Source organism: Panthera pardus, unplaced genomic scaffold (genome assembly GCF_024362965.1).
Source record: "Panthera pardus isolate Hobbes unplaced genomic scaffold, ASM2436296v1 HiC_scaffold_25, whole genome shotgun sequence".
Taxonomy (NCBI): Eukaryota; Metazoa; Chordata; class Mammalia; order Carnivora; family Felidae; genus Panthera; species Panthera pardus.
In genome coordinates, this window is record NW_026526821.1 from 78,568,104 (window position 1) to 78,584,783 (window position 16,680).

The following is a 16,680-nucleotide window of genomic DNA, read 5'->3' on the forward strand; positions in this document are numbered from 1 at the left end:
GCAAAGACATTTTAAAGCTTTTTTGTGAGTTCTTCATTCCTCCCATTCCCAAACTGTGTTTTTTTGGGTTATGGTATTGTTTTTTGTTTTTTGTGTTTTTTTTTTGGTATATAAAAATTTGGAATTAGGTGTTAAAACCACTATCAAATTAGATTCAGAGAAATACATATAGTTTCCCCCAACATTTTCAACATTTAATTTCACTGGGATTTTGAAATTATTGCCCTGATTTTTTTCTCCTTAAGGTTTTGACAAGTAGAAAGAAGAAAAGTAATTAAAACTAACCCCTATAAAGTACATTCAACTTCTCAATATATTTATATTTTATTTAGAGGTAATTTGTTAGTTTTAAGAAACATGTCTTTTTTACAAAATGGTTTTATTGTTTGGAAGTAAGTAATAAGTGCTTTGGAGAAGTATGTGAAACTTATGCTCATAACATTGACTTTCTTTTGTCAGGGAAAAAGGAAAAGCCAAAGAAGTTCACAAAACAACCAAAAAAGCAGATGTCTTCACCCTGTGGTCAGAAGAAAGAAAAGGTGTTAGAGAAGGTAACTCTAAATTATCTATTACTGTTCTAAAGTTCATATTGAGAAATAAGCAGGCAAATAGAGCCAAGAAAAATCTGAAGAAGAGTAAGAACATACAGTGGAATGCTAGAGATATAGCAACGAACAAAGAAGTTCCACATAAACAGATTAAAGATCTCTAAGATATATTGATAGGTGAGAAAAAGTATACATAGTATAGAATAGATAGAGGAATCTATATATCTTTCCTTATATATGCATAAAATGTTGCCTCTAAAGGGAAGTGAATGGGAGACAGAGACTTTTCACTATATGTGCTGTTTGTAACTTTTGAATCTGGAACCAGTAGTACTTGTTCAAAAAACTTTGAAATGAGATAAATAAGTAGACTTTATAATTTTTAAATAAATTGTATTTTATGAGCTTTTAAAATAATTCTTATTTCACATGCCTTTGAAAGCCAGGTAGGATTAAGAGGACAATAATAACCATATTTGACTAAAAGAGAAATCATAGATTCCAAAAATGTATGAAAGGCTGCATTGAGACAAGTTCCACACAATTATATTGGGCAGGTTGTACGTTCATCTGCGTGCCAAGTGCTGCAAGCACACAAATGGGTGAATTCTAAAAGATTGTATAAGCTGGGGCTTCCAGGTCAGACAGATAAAGCTGGGTTCAAATTTAGGTCTATATCTCTTTGGACAAGTTCTTTAACTTCTCTGAGCCTGTTTTATTATAGAGATAATTACGGCTGCTGTCTCGTGTGGTTGTTGCAAGGTTTAAATGAAATAATACTTGTGATGCTTTTGGTACGGTGTCTTGAACTCAATAAATTAAGCTGCTTTTTATTTTAAACTGTAACACTAATGAGTAAATATGTTCTAATTGGACCTTAATGTTATCTACTCTTTTTTAGTCAACTTCTAGAGATGTGTCTCCTTTCATGTGAGTATTGCTCCTTAATCCATCAGATATTCACTCTTAAAGCATCAGTGCTGATTTTTGTTTAAATTTTCTAATAGCGTGAGTATGCAGAAGAATAAATGGGATGCCACAAGATCCTTGAGATTCAACCAGGATGCACAAAGGGAAGATGGTAAGTTTTAATATTTAGGTAACGTACAGATTAGGTATAAATAACAGTGAGAGGAATCTTTCATGTTTTTTTTTTAAATTTTTTTTTTAATGTTTATTTATTTTTGAGACAGAGACAGAATGCAAGTGGGTTGGGGCAGAGAGAGAGGGAGGCACAGAATCTGAAGCAGGCTCCAGGCTCTGAGCTGTCAGCACAGAGCCTGACACGGAACTCAAACTCACGAGCTGTGAGATCATGACCTGAGCCTAAGTCGGACGCTCAACCGACTGAGCCACCCAGGTGCCCCAGGAATCTTTCATTTTATGCAGTATGCTGAATAGCGTTAAAAGTTCCAACTGGAATAAAGCCCAGAATTTGCACATTCCCTTAGGAATCAACCAGAGTTGTATTAGTAGACAACCCCAGCAGATAATGTGTTGTTTTATGCACCTGTGGTTTGGAGGTCTCAGACTGACTTTTGCCCATTACTTGCGCATCATATTTTAGGTTCATTTACAGTGGGTTTTTTTTGTTGTTCTTCACTATTTATTATAACATGTAACCAATAGGTCTGTTTTTAATCTTTTTTTAATTTTTAATTTTTTTATTTTTTTAATATATGAAATTTATTGTCAAATTGTTTTTAAAAGCAGCACAATTACCTATGTATAAGCCATTTTACCACTTGTTGCCTAAAGTTCTTCAAAGATAAATATGTGTAGATGTCTGTAAAATAGTATCTAATGGTATTTTCATAAATTCATGATAATTGAAGTGTGTGTTCTTTAAGAAACAGAAGTTATAAATCATCCCCATAAAAAGTTAGGTTTATTATATTTTACCTCCAGATCAGCGGCGGATGTCCGAAATTACAGGGCACCTAATAAAGATGAGATTGGGTGATCTGGACCGTGTCAAGTCAAAGGAAGCAAAAGAAGTAAGAATTATGTGCTAGGGCACTGTGCTTGCATAGATATGCCTTCCTACTTTATTTTCATCATGAGTAATATAAAGATGTTTTAGGCAGAATTTCTAAAAACTAATGTAAATATTTTAATATATTTTTATATTCTGTACCAGTTCACTCACATAAACGTTGTCCACCTTCGTATCACCCGTGGTCCATAAGTCCTCTATAACACACATAATAAGGTAGGTTATTGCTGAAAGTGTAATGTCACACCACGAGTAGATTAGCTGTGCATTGCTGACTATCCAGAGGGTGACTTTTTGGAAGTTGCTGATTTCAGTCAACTCTGTAGGCAGTGCTTAGATGTTATTTCTAAAATAAGATGTAATCTTGCTGAAAATGATGCCTGGAAATACCTGTGTTCTTACTAAAACTATGTATTAGTCATAACACTGTATATTAACATTAGTATTGGTATTATGTATTCACAAAAACTCTTGCCCTAATTCTTTTATTTAAAAATTTACTTCCCTATAAAACTTATAAAATCTTTCTTTTTTAATTTTAATTTCAATATCATTAACATACAGTGTCAAAAATTCTAAAGCATGATCTGTGAAAGAAAAAATTGACAAATCAGACTTCATCAAAATATCAATGGTCTTTTTGAAAGACACTACTAAGAAAATGAAAAGATAAGCCATAATCTATGAGAAAATATGTGTAAAACACTTACCTGGTAAAGGGTGTGTCCAAAATATATAAAGAACTTTCAAAACTCAATAATAAAATAATCCAATAAAACTAAATGGGCAAAAGATTAGCCAGACCCTTCATGAAAGAAGGGATACAGATGGTAAATAAGCACATAAAAAGATTCAGCATCTTTAGTCATTTGGGAAATGTAAATTAAAGCCTCAGTAATATAACTGCTATATAACAACTAAAATATCTACAATGAAGGGGGAAAAAGTGCTGGTCAGGATGGAGAGCAACTGAAACTCTCATTTATAGCTGGTAGGGATGCAAAAAGGAATGGTCACTTTGGAAAACAGTGTGTCGGTTTCTTATAAAGTTAAACATTTACTCACCATAGAGATCAGTTCATACATGTTTATACTGGCTTTATTCAGAACTGCCAAAAATTAGAAACAATCCAAATGTCCTTCACCTGGTAAATGAATAAACCAACTGTGGTGCATACAAAAAAGAAAGAACTAATACATCAGTAACATAAATGAATCTCCTACACATTACGCTAAGTGAAAGAAACCAGATTTCAAAGGCTACACAGACTGTGTGATTCAATTTAGGTAATATTTTCAAAAATACAAAACTGTAGGGACATAACAGATAAGTGGTTGCCGGGAACTGATCGTGGGTTGACTTATGAGAGGCACAAGGGGATTTTCTTGAGGTGATGGAAATGTATTTCTCCCTTGTAACAATGGTTACACTACTGTATGCATTTTCAGAACTCAGAACTGTACGCTAAAAAGGGTGAATTTTTACTATATGTAAAATTATTCACATAAATTATAATTCAAAGAGTCTGAATTTTAAAGATCAAAATAAAATTACTGCTAAGCTAAAAAGTAATGCCATTTTAATAAAGCAGAGCTTCTGTTGATTCCATAAAAGTAATAACTTCATTTTGCCCCTTTACTCTGCAGTTTGCAGGAGGTATTTATTCCAGACTTGAAGCGCAAATTAAGGCCTCAGTGCCAGTCACTGCCCGGCAAAGCAGCTCAGAAAAAAACACAAGGTAAAGCAGCATAAACAGATTCAGAATGCGACTGGCTTTGACGTGATTTTCTTTTTTTAGGGAAAATGACATGAACAATAGAGGCACATAATTGGAGTTTGGTTTGTTTTGTTTCAAAGATTAGATCATCGAGACATTAGTCAGAACCAGAATTTAACATCAAGTTAAGACTTAAAAAGCTCATAAGCATAAAATTTAATGAAAGTATAGTTTTGGGTTTTTTTTTAAGTTTTCTGTTTACTGAATTACTTCTGTTCTGAGCCACCTGCTGATAAGAATGTAAACTATACTGCTACTGTGAATTAGTAGAATTTTATACTGTTTATGGGTTATATATTATTATTTTATATAAATCATTGAAGTCTTTCCTGTCCCTTATATTATTTCTCTTAATAAAAAGTAACTTGTGGGTCCTCTGTCGTTTTACATCACAAAATTTCTTTTAAATTATAACACTTATTGAGATTGGATCATTAATACTACAGATCCAAATGCCTTATCAGCAATTCTGAAATCCAGAAAACCATCAAGACTTTTTTGTGCATTTGTGGCAACTCAAACCTGGCTGAACTACTATGATGCTGTTTATAGTTTTTATTTATCACACTTAATTTAAATGTTCATTTGTTACACTGAAAAAGTATTAATGTGTTTGGTTAGAGGGCATTGCTCCAATCCATAATATACAATATATGTACCATACTCTGTCCCCCACATCCACAAAAATCTGAATTCCAAAATATGTCTCACTCCAAAGGTTTTTAAAAATGGATTGTGGGGCTACATGAAGTTTCATTTAACTCTGATACTGTCAAGCAAACAGAACCTAAAGCAGCAGCAACTTCCTCCTGTTTTAGAAGTACCTCTGACCTTCTTTTCTGTTTAAAAAATCTAGGTCTAAAAGCCGTTTTGGTCCAGGGCGTCCTGCATAAAGCATCTTAACTACAACTAAAAAGAAGACACACCTCTGGACATCTGAAATTGCTCACTTCTTGAAGATCTTCAGAACAGTGACTTCTAAATGTTTTATTTATTATTCTTGCAAGCCACATAAATCATAATGCTAAGGGAAATGTATAGTTAGGTCTTTTGAAACCTAATTGTAAATATGAAACTTCTTAAATCTGACTTTCTTTTAATGTGATGCTATGTAGAAAATCAGTATTTACAGATTTGCATAGTTAAGACTCCTAATATTTGTTATCCTTTATTTATTTGAAAGAGAGGAGGCCTCAACTCTCAAGTAGCTAAGACTTTTTAAGACCTTAATAAATTAAGGGAACACAGCTGGTGATGGTACTGTGCATGTGCACTGATTATAGTATGCCTTTTGAGCTGTAACTCTTGGGATAGCACTGAGAACTGCAATCTGTGTAATGAAACTCCCAGGGATGCTAATTTTAAGTTTGCATGAATATTAAGGAGTGACAGGTCTCAAGCCTATATTAAATAAAGTTTCAAGGTGTGATGTATTCCCTGTGTTGGGCAAGAGGGTTATTTTTTTTCAGCATTAATCCATGGAAAGCACAATGTTCATCCAACTTGTTTTTCTTTCAGTTTTTAATGCTTATCTATTGGTTATCTGATCTGGAATTACTGATTATTCCTTTTCCTCTGTGAAGCCAGTGCCATTCCGAATTTATTAAAATAACTTGATAGTTTTAGGATAGTAAATCATTTTAGTTGTTTAAAACACCCAGTGCGCAGTTCTCAGGGCTCTAAAACCCAACCATATTTCTAAAGCCATTCGAATAGCTCCATTAAACAGTTACAATTACTTACTACTTTAGCAGTGTCTAGAAGGAAACATTCCCAAATACATTTGATGGGTGAAAAATGCTGTGCATTCAGTAGAAATCAAGCTAAATTCTATTATATAGATCATGTTTTAATTTTTCTAGCCAAGCAGAAAGAGTGCTCAGGGAAAATTTGTTCCAAACTATAAGCATAAAAAATTATGTGTTTGGAAATCACATATAGGCCTCTGAAAAACTTATAAAATTCACTGTTTCTATTTGTAGTCTTCATTGTCTTATAATTGGAATTTCTTCAAATTATTTAGAGAACAGATTTTGATAATGTGTGACAGAATGGCAGTTTCCATTGAAATGTTGAAGTGTTAAACTCCGTTAACACATACAGAAATCATTTTTAGGGACTATTTTAGTTAGTAAATGCAGCTAGATGTTATTTGATGCTATAGGTATGGCTTTTCCAAGGTTTTTGAATTTATGTTTGGAAATTTTGTTCCAGTTTATGTATCTTTCAATTGTTTGATGTTTTTGAAATAGATTATAAAATTTTTATTTTCAAAAGAAAATGTTTTCTAGTACATGGTCTATAAGCTCTGTTAAATACCACAGTCTTGTTTCTTTTACTGTATTCTCTGATTAAAAGGATTTAGGCCTGTACAGGTTATATAGTGCTGTGATGGTCACAACTGAAAGAAGTATGCTCTTTAGATTTTTAACTGATGATAAAAAGGCAAATTGCTTTTCCCCTGGGAGGACTGTACCAGTGGATTGATTTTTTACAAACCAGAATTTATCAGAATTTGATTTTCTTCAGAATAGGCTTTTTATTTTATAAACATCTGTAATACATAGCACAGGTACCACAAACATTTTAATCAAACTGTTAATAGTATTTCTTTACCAAATACTTTGGAAAGGTTTTATCTTACATTAATTCTGAATTTACATTCCTTTAATTGAAATAAATGTTAATGACAAAAATGGTTTGAAAAGTCCCTTGATCTGAATCATTCCATCTTCTCAGGAAAAGTCTGGATGGGCTCCTAGAGCACAGGTTTTCATGAAAAATTAGCTCTGTTACAAGGTGTATTTTATAAATTTTAAGATTGTTTTGAGTGAGTTTATCCTGGTAAAGATTCAGCAAAATATTTAGGGGCTAAAATATTGCAGGAAAGATTATCTGTTAGGGGTGCTTATTCCACACTCTTGCACCATGTTTGTAATTCTCCCTTTTCAGAACATTCAGCCAGATATTGTGAGATACGCTAAATTGCTTTGGAAGCTGAGGCTGAAGCCCTATTATGCTAATCTGCTAAGGGCAAATTTAATATAAAAACAAAAAGAATACCTTTCACATCTAATATCTGGAATTAAGTCTTCAGCTCTCCTTCAGCTATTCATTGAGCAACTATTATGAATCTCACCTTTTCGTACCGCCTAGTTAAGAGGTACTGGGACCTAGCCAGTTCAGTTCAAATAGGCTAGCTCTCCCCCTCTGATTTAAAGCTAATCTGTTGGGGAAGGTGATGGGATAGTATTAATCCCACCCATATGGGATTGTTGGAGGATTAAATGGCTTAATCTAAAAAAATTAGCACAGTACTTTCTGACTTATAGTAAACCCTCCATAAATGTTAACTATTATTGTTATTGCATTGTTATTTTAATATTTGGAAAGTAGCCTTAAATTCTTTAAGATGGGAGTTTTATATCCTTCTTCCTATAATTTGAATTACTAAGGGTGTGTGTGTGTGTGTGTGTGTGTGTATTTAGTGCAAGAAAGAAAAGGACACCTAATATTTTGGTGGTTGTTATGGCATTTTGTGTTACTTTATTATATTAAAGGTCTTGGCGTTACTTAAACAAAGAGCATTTGAAGGAAGAGCTATGTAGGAAAACTATTTCCTGATGTTGGTAGTGACCTATGCTGTTTTCAAAGAGGTTTACTGAAGAATAGAGTGAGAACTACAGCATAGTCTTATAGCATCCCTCTTTCCAAGATGCGTTTTTCCTTGAGAAAATGTAGCTAGTTTGACTCTTATTATTTGTCTATGACAAGGCCAATTCTTACCAAACTGTAGGTGGTATAGAAGAGTAGTTGCTATTTGTTGAATATATATCCTGAGGATGGTGCTAGCTCTCTGATATGTCCTATCTCCATTAGCCTCACAGCAAACCCCCCAAATCAGATGTTATCCCACTTTATAGGTGGGGAAGAAAGTACAGAGAGGTGAAATAACCCACAAACCGGGATTGGAATCTGGGCCTATCAGCAAATTCCAACACTTCCTTAAAACAATTTTACCTTGGATTGCTTAAAACATTCCTGGAGTGCCTCCTGCCTCATGGCAGCTCCTTCAGGCTGAAAACAGCTCACTGCCTATCATTCCAGTCATGTTTATCGAACTGCCTACTTGGCTTCGTATTTGGAATACCAAGAGGTATCTCCAATTGAACATAGAAGAGAACATGTGCTGTATCTCCCCAACACCAACCCCCAACTCCCTGCTTGTTCAAGCCCAATCATCCCAGTTCAGCAAATGGCACTACCACCCACCCAAGGGCGCAAACCAGCTACTCAGCAATTATTCCTCTTCCTCTCTTTCCTTCACTTCTTCACATCCAATTCGTCAACAGGTCCCAAACATACCCTACATCCATTTGCTTCTCTCCATCTCCATTATCCCCACGCCAAGTTATTAACCTCTTTTACACCAAGTGTCACAATAGCCCCCTAAGTAATTCTCTGACTTCCACTCCAACCTGTTAACTCACAAAGCAACTATGGTGATTTTGAAATGTGAATTAGATCACATTACTCCCTGCTTAACACTCCAGTAACACCCCATCCAACCTAGATTAAAATGCAACCTCCACTGCTCGGGTTTCCAAAGTCTTACATGACCAAACCCCTAGTTGCCTCTTGACCTCTTTTTCCCTCCTGCTTGCTACATTCCCCTCACATTAACCTACCTGTTCCTCCAAAAAGTAAGATCATTCTCATCTTTCAGTTTCTTCAGTTAGCTGTTCCCACTAGGTAGAAAGCTCTTCCTAATAATTCAGATGTTAGGTTACATGTCATTTCCTCACAGGAGACATTTCCCATGTGCTCAATCTAAACTAGTTACCGAGGTCACTCTCATCACATCATCATAGTTTATTTCTGTACATATCTGACATTATTACTTGATATTTTAAATTTTTTGGTGGTTTGCAATCTGCCATGCCAGAAACTGAAATTAATTGCATCTAAATTAGAAGTAAAACTCCCCATCTATTCACAGAAAAAATGATCTTATATGTAGAAAATCCTAAGAAATCCACTAAAAAATCAATAGAGCATATAATTGAGTTCAGCAAGATTTTAGGACATAAAATCAATATACAAAAATCAATTTCTATACACTAGCAATGAAAAATCTGAAAATGAAATTAAGAAAACAATTCCCTTTCCAGCAAAATAAAAATAAGTTTATAAAACACAAAAATGTGAAAAATTTTTGAAGAAAAGTATACTCTGAAAACTATGAAATATCATTGAAAGAAATTTAAAAAAAAAAAGAGCTAAATAAGTGGAAAGTTATCCATGCCCATGGATCAGAAGACTTAATACTATTAAGATGTTAATACATCAACTTGATCTACAGATTTACCACAATTTGTATCAGGATCTCAGCTGGCTTTTTGTAGAAATTGACATGCTAATCCTAAAATTCATGTGGAAACTCAAGGGACCCAGAACAGCCAAAACAATTTTTAAAAAGAACAAAGAGGATCCACACTTTCTGATTTTAAATCTTACACAAAGGTACAGTAATCAAGACATGGAGTACTCGCGTAAGGAGAGATACATAGAACAATGGAACTGAATTGAGAGTCAAGAAATAAACGACATGTGTCTATGGACAATTGATTTGCAACAATAGAGCATTTTAAAACCATTCAGTTGGGAAAGAATAATCTTTTCTATAAATAGTGCTGAGACAACTGGATAGCCTCCTGCAAAAGAATAAAGTTGGACCCTTACTTCCTTCCATGTACAAAAAGTTGATTCAAATGGATCAAAAACCTAAATGTAAGAACTGAAACTATAAAACTATAAAACAAGCAAATCTTCATAACCTTGGATTTGGCAATGGATACTTAGATATGACACTAAAAGCACAAACAACAAAAGAAAAAATGAATTGCCCTTTATCAAAATTAAAAGCATTTGTGATTCATTGGACACAACAAAGTGAGAAGACAGAATGGGAGAAAATGTTTACAAACCGCATGTCTGATAAGGGACTTATATCCAGAATATTTAAAGAACACTTACAAGTCAACATTAAAAAATCAACCAGTTTTTAAAATGGTAAGTGGTTTGAGTAGACATTTCTCCAAGGAAGACCTACAAATAGCCAATAGCACTTAAAAGGATGCTCAATATCATTAGTCATCAGGGAAAGGCAAATCAAAACCACAATGAGATACCACTTGACACCCAGGAGAATGGCTATCACCGAAAAGGAGCCAAGTAACATGCTGCAAAGAATGTGGTGAAATTGGAATGCTCATAGACTGTCAGTGAGAATTCAAAATGGTGTAGCCACTTTGGAAAGCAGTCTGGCAGTTGCTCAAAAAACAAAAACAAAAACAAAAAAACAACAAAAACAGGGGCTCAGTCAGTACAGCATCTAACTCTTGATCTTGGCTCAGGTCATGATCCCAAGGTCATGGGATCAAGCCCTGTTTCAGGCTCCACGCTGAGCATGGAACCTGCTTAAGACTCATTCTCTCTCTCTCTCTCTCTCTCTCTCTCTCTCTCTCTCTCTCTCTCTTACCCTCCCCTCCCTCTGCTCCCTCCCGACTCATACTCTCTCTCTCTAAAACAAAAACAAAAACAAAAAGCACTTATCATTTATCCTCCAACTTATCCTAATAGGCATATAATTTTTTATTTAGTCTCTTCTTGTGTTTACCCCCGTGCATGTATTTATGTACAGAACAGTATGTTTTCTGCTTTTTCTTACAGATGGAGAAACTGAGACCCAGAGATGGCAACTTGTCTAAGAGCAACAGAAACGAATGATCTGAACAGGGTGCTCATAATGACAGTATTGCTGTGTTAAATGAGGTAATACATACAGGTAAAGCACTTAGAATAGTGCCTGATATATAGTAAGTGCTTGAAAGATACATGAAAGGCTTTTAGAAATAAGTATATTGTGCTTGCTCCCATTTTTGGCTTTGCCTTGTGTTGTTCCCCTGGATTGCTCTTCTTGTGTTTTGCTTCCCACTGGAATTTTCCCCTTGCTTCAAGTCCCTGCTCAGATCTCACCTCCTCCATGAACCTGCTGAACTCTCTCTTCGAATTGTGTTATACTCACCGCACTGCCACAGTTTAGCAGTCAGATGTTAAACCATCTGTTTGTTCTCTACAGTTAAAAGCCTGTTTTTTGGTTTGCGTCCTTTTCTCTCCTTTGTTCATTTGTTTTGTTTCTTAAATTCCAAATATGAGTGAAATCATTTGATATTTGTCTTTCTCTGACTGATTTATTTCACTTAGCATTGTACTTTCTAGATCCATCCATGTTGTTGCAAATGACAAGATTTCATTCTTTTTTATGGCTGAATAATATTCTTGTGTGTGTGTGTGTGTGCATGCACGTGCTCATGTACACCACATCTACCTTATCTCTTCATCTATCAATGGACACTTGGGCTGTTTCCATAATTTGGCTATCATAAATAATGCTTCAATGAACATAGGTGTGTATATATCCTTTCAAATTAGTGTTTTTATATTTTTAGGGTAAATAGCCAGTAGTGTGATTACTAAATTTTAGGGTAGTTCTATTTTTAATTTTTTGTGGAATTTCTGTACTGTCTCCCACAGTAGCTGTACCAGTTTGCATTCCCACCAGCAGTACAAGAGGGTTCCTATTTCTGCATCTCCTTGCCAACACTTGTTGTTTTTTCTGCTTTGATTTTAGCCATTCCGACAGGTGTGAGGTAATATCTCATTATGATTTTGATTTGCATTTCCCTGATGATGAGTGATGTTGACCATCATTTCGTGTGTCTGTTGGCCATATGTATGTCTTCTTTGGGGAAATGTCTGTTCATGTCTTCTGCCCATTATTTGGGTTTCCTTGGTGTTGAGTTTTATCAGTTCTTTATATATTTTGGATACTATGCCTTTATTGGTTATGTCATTTCCAAATATCTTCTCCCATTCAGTAGGTTTTGTGTTTTTTTGATTGTTTCCTTTTATGCAGAGACTTCTTATTTTAATGTAGTCCAAATAGTTTGTTTTTGCTTTCGTTTCTTTTGCCTAGAAAAATGTTACAACCTGTGTCAGAGAAATTACTGCCTGTGCTCTCCTGTAGGATTTTTATGATTTCAGGTCTCACATTTAGGTCCTTACTCCATTTTGAGTTAGTTTTTGTGTATGATGTAAGAAAGTTGTCCAGTTTCATTCTTTTGCATGTATGTAGCTATTCAGTTTTCCCAACATCATTTGTTGAAGAGACTGTCTTTTTCCCATTGCATATTCTTGCCTCCTTTGTTGAAGCTTAATTGACCATATAACTATGGGTTTATTTCTGGACTTTCTATTTTCTTCCATTCATCTATGTGTCTGTTGTTGTGCCAATACCATACTGTTTTGATTACTACAGCTTTGTAATATAACTTGAAGTCTGGAATTGTGATACCTCCAGATTTGTTTTTCTTTTTCAAGACTGCTTTGACTATTTGGGGTCTTTTGTGGTTCCATACAAATTTTAGGATTGTTTGTTCTAGTTCTGTGAAAAATGCTGTTGATACTTTGATAGGGATTGCATTAAATCTATAGATTGCTTTGGGTAGCATAGGCATTTTAACAATATTTGTTCTTCCGATCCATGAGCATAGAGTGTTTTTCCATTTGTATTATCTTCAACTTCTTTCATCAGTATTTTAGTTTTCAGAGTACAGGTCTTTCACCTCTTTGGTTAAGCTTATTCCTAGGTATTTTATTATTTTTGGTGCAATTGTAAATGAGATTGTTTCCTTAATTCCACTTTCTACTGCTTCATTATTAGTGTATAGCAATACAATGGATTTCTGTATGTTGATTTGTATCCTGCAACCTCACCAAATTCATTTATCAGTTCTAGTAGTTTTTTGGTGGACTCTTCAGGGTTTTCTACATATAGTGTCATGCCATCTGCAAATAGTAAAGTTTTACTTCTTCCTTACCAATTTGGATGGCTTTTATTTCTTTTTGTTGTCTGATTGCTGTATCTAGGACTTCCAGTACTGTGTTGAATAAAAGTGATGAGAGTGAACACGCTTATCTTGATCCTGAGCTTAGGGGAAAGCTTTCAGTTTTTCCCCATTGAGTATGATGTTAACTATGGTTTTTTCATAAAAGGCTTTAATTATTATTATTATTATTATTATTATTATTATTATTATTATTATGTTCCCTCTAAACCTACTTTGTTGAGGGTTTTATCATGAATAGATGTTATAGTTTGTCAAATGCTTTTTCTGAATCTATTGAAATTATCACATGGTATTTATCCTTTCTCTTATTCCTGTGATGTATCATGTTGATTGATTTGCAAATATTGAACCACCCTTGCATCGGGGTATAAATCTCACTTGATTGTGGTGAATGATTTTTTTAATGTATTGTTGGATTCAGTTCACCAATATTTTTTGAGAATTTTTGCATCTATGTTCACCAGAGATATTGGTCTATAGTTCTCTTTCTTTGTGGTGCCTTTATCTGGTTTTCATATCAGAGTAATACTGGCTTCCTGAATGAATTTGGAAGTTTTCATTTCTCTTCTATTTTTTGGAATAGTTTGAGAAGAACAGATATTAACTCTTCTTTAAATGTTTGGTAGAATTCACTTGTGAAGCCATTTCGTCCTGGACTTTAGTTTGTTGGGAGTTTTTTCCACTCCTGATTCAATTTCTTTGTTGGTAATCAGTCTGTTCAAATTTTATTTCTTCATGTTTCAGTTTTGGTAGTTTATGTGTTTCTATATTGTCCAATCTGTTGGCATATAATTTTTTATAATATTCTCTTATAATCCTTTGTATTTAAAAGGTATCAGTTTTAATTTCCCCGTTCATCTCTGATTGTGTTTGAACCTTTCTCCCACCCCTCCGCCCCTGCCATCTCTCTATCTATTTCTCTTCATGAGCCTGACTGGAGGTTTACCAATTTTGTTGATCTTTTCAAAGAGCCAGCTCCTGGTTTCATTGATCTGTTCTATTGTTTTTTAGTTTCTTTTTTTTTTTTTTAATTTTTTTTAACGTTTTTTATTTATTTTTGAGACAGAGACAGAGCATGAATGGGGGAGGGGCAGAGAGAGAGGGAGACACAGAATCGGAAGGAAGCTCCAGGCTCTGAGCCATCAGCCCAGAGCCCCGCATCGGGCTCGAACTCACGGACCGCGAGATCGTGACCTGACCTGAAGTCGGACGCTTAACCGACTGAGCCACCGAGGCGCCCCTGTTTTTTAGTTTCTGTGTCACTTATTTATGCTGTAATATTTATGCTGTAATCTTATTTCTGCTGGTTTAGGGTTTTGTTTCTTCTTCTTTTTCTAGTTCCTTTGGGTATAAGTAGGGTGTAAAGTTTAGGTTATTGAGATTTTTCTTGCTTCTTGATGTAGGCCTGTATTGCTATAACCTTCCCTCTTAGAATAACTTTTGCTAAATCCCAAATGATTTGGACTATTGTATTTTCATTTTTATTTCTCTCCATGTAATTTTTAAATTATTCTTTGATTTCTTGGTTGACCCATTCATTGTTTAGTAGCATGTTATTCAACCTCCATGTATTTGTGCTTTTTCCAGATTTTTCCTTGCGGTTGATTTCTGGTTCCATGGTATTGTTGTTGGAAATAATGCATGGTATGACTTTCATCATTTTTTAATTTGTTGAGATGTGTTTTGTGGCCTAACATGTGGTCTATTCTGTAGGATGTTCCATGTGCACTCAAAAAGATGTGAATCTGCTGTTTTAGGGTAGACTGTTCTGAATATACTTGGTAAATCCATCTGGTTCAATGTGTCATTCAAAGCCACTGATTTCTTGTTGATTTTCTGTTTGAAAGACTTATTCATTGATATCAATAGGGTGTTAAATTCCTATACTAATATTGTATTACTGTCAGTTAGTTCTTATGTTTGTTATTAACTTTTTTATGTATTTGGGTACTCCCATGTTGAGTGCCTAAATAGTTACAATTGTTATATCTTCTTGTTGGATTGTCCCTCTTATTATTAAATAACATCCTTCTTTATCTCTTGTTGCAATCTGTTTTAAAGTCTGTTTTGTCCAATATAAGTATTGCTACCCCAGCTTTCTTTTGCATGCATCCATTTGCACCATAAATGTTTCTCCATCCCCTCACTTTCAATCTGCATGTATATTTAGGTTTGAAATGAGTCTCTTGTAGGCAGCATACAGATGGGTTTTGGTTTTTTATCCATTCTGCCACCCTGTATATTTTGATTGGAATGTTTAGTCCATTTACATTCAAAGTTATTAATAGGTATGTATTTATTGCCATTTTGTTACTTGTTTTGTGGTTGTTTTTGTAGTTCTTCTCTGATTTTTTTCTTCTCTTACTTTCTTCTCTCACAATTTTCTAGCTCTCTTTAGTGATATACTTGGATTCTTTTCTTTTTATTTATTACATATCTATGCCTGGTTTTTGATTTGTGGCTACCATTAGGTTTGTGTATAACATCTGCATATAGCAGTCTGTATGAAGTTGATGGTCGCTTAAGTTTGAACCCATTCTTTACTCCTTCCCACCCCATATGGTGTCATATTTACATTCTTTTATTTTGTGAGTTCCTTGACTGATTTTTTATAGATATTTTTACTGCTTCTGTGCTTCCTACTTTTCTTACTCTTACTTATGGTCTTATCTTTCCATTCCAAGAATTCCCTTTAATGTTTCTTGCAGTGCTTGTTTAGTGGTCATGAACTCCTTTAGCTTTTGTCTGTCTGGGAAACTCTATCTCTCCTTCTATACTGAAAGATAACCTTGCTAATAGAATATTCATAGCTGCAGATTTTTTGTCCTTTCAGCTCTTGGAATACATGATGGTACTTCCTACTGGCCTGCAAAGTTTCTGCTGAAAAATCCACTGATAGTCTTATGGGTTTCTCTTGTATGTAACTATCTTATTTTCTCTTGTTGCTTTAAAAATTCTCTTTATCCTCTCTGGCCCTCTCTCTCTGCCCCTTCTCCTGCTTGGTCTCTCTCTCTGTCAAAAAAAAAGGTGGGGTGCCTGGGTGGCTCAGTCACTTAAGTGTCTTACTCTTGGTTTTGGCCCAGGTCATGATCTCACAATTCGTGAGTTCAAGCCCTGTATCAGGCTCTGTAGGACAGTGAGGAGCCTGCTTGGGATTCTCTCTCTCCCTGTCTCTCTGTCCCTTTTCCTGCTAGCTCTCTCTCTCGCTGTCTCTCTCTCTCTCTCTCTCTCTCTCTCTCTCTCTCTCTCTCAAATAAACACTTTAAAAAAGTTTAAAAAATCTCTCTTGATCACTACTTTTGCCATTTTAATTACTATTTGTCTAGGTGTGGACCTCCTTGGGCTGATTTTGACTTTTGTGCCTTGTGGATCTAGATATGTTTCCT

General features: G+C 34.7%; 1 protein-coding gene across 5 annotated transcripts in view; it reads left to right on the forward strand.

The window, feature by feature from the left end:
* SANBR (SANT and BTB domain regulator of CSR) overlaps positions 1 to 7,021 on the forward strand; it is a 55,836-nt gene extending 48,815 nt beyond the window's left edge. For 3 of the 5 annotated variants that reach the window (XM_019430269.2, XM_019430490.2, XM_019430547.2), the window contains 6 exons: positions 460 to 551; positions 1,450 to 1,478; positions 1,556 to 1,629; positions 2,457 to 2,545; positions 4,192 to 4,283; positions 5,179 to 7,021. In XM_019430269.2, the coding sequence (XP_019285814.1) occupies positions 460 to 551; positions 1,450 to 1,478; positions 1,556 to 1,629; positions 2,457 to 2,545; positions 4,192 to 4,283; positions 5,179 to 5,215 (413 nt within the window). In that variant the 3' untranslated portion in view covers positions 5,216 to 7,021. Of the gene's footprint in view, positions 1 to 459; positions 552 to 1,449; positions 1,479 to 1,555; positions 1,630 to 2,456; positions 2,546 to 2,688; positions 2,761 to 4,191; positions 4,284 to 5,178 lie in introns of those variants that run through there. The other 2 variants (XM_019430336.2, XR_002075308.2) reach the window with 2 other exon arrangements.
* Positions 7,022 to 16,680: the final 9,659 nt, after the last annotated feature.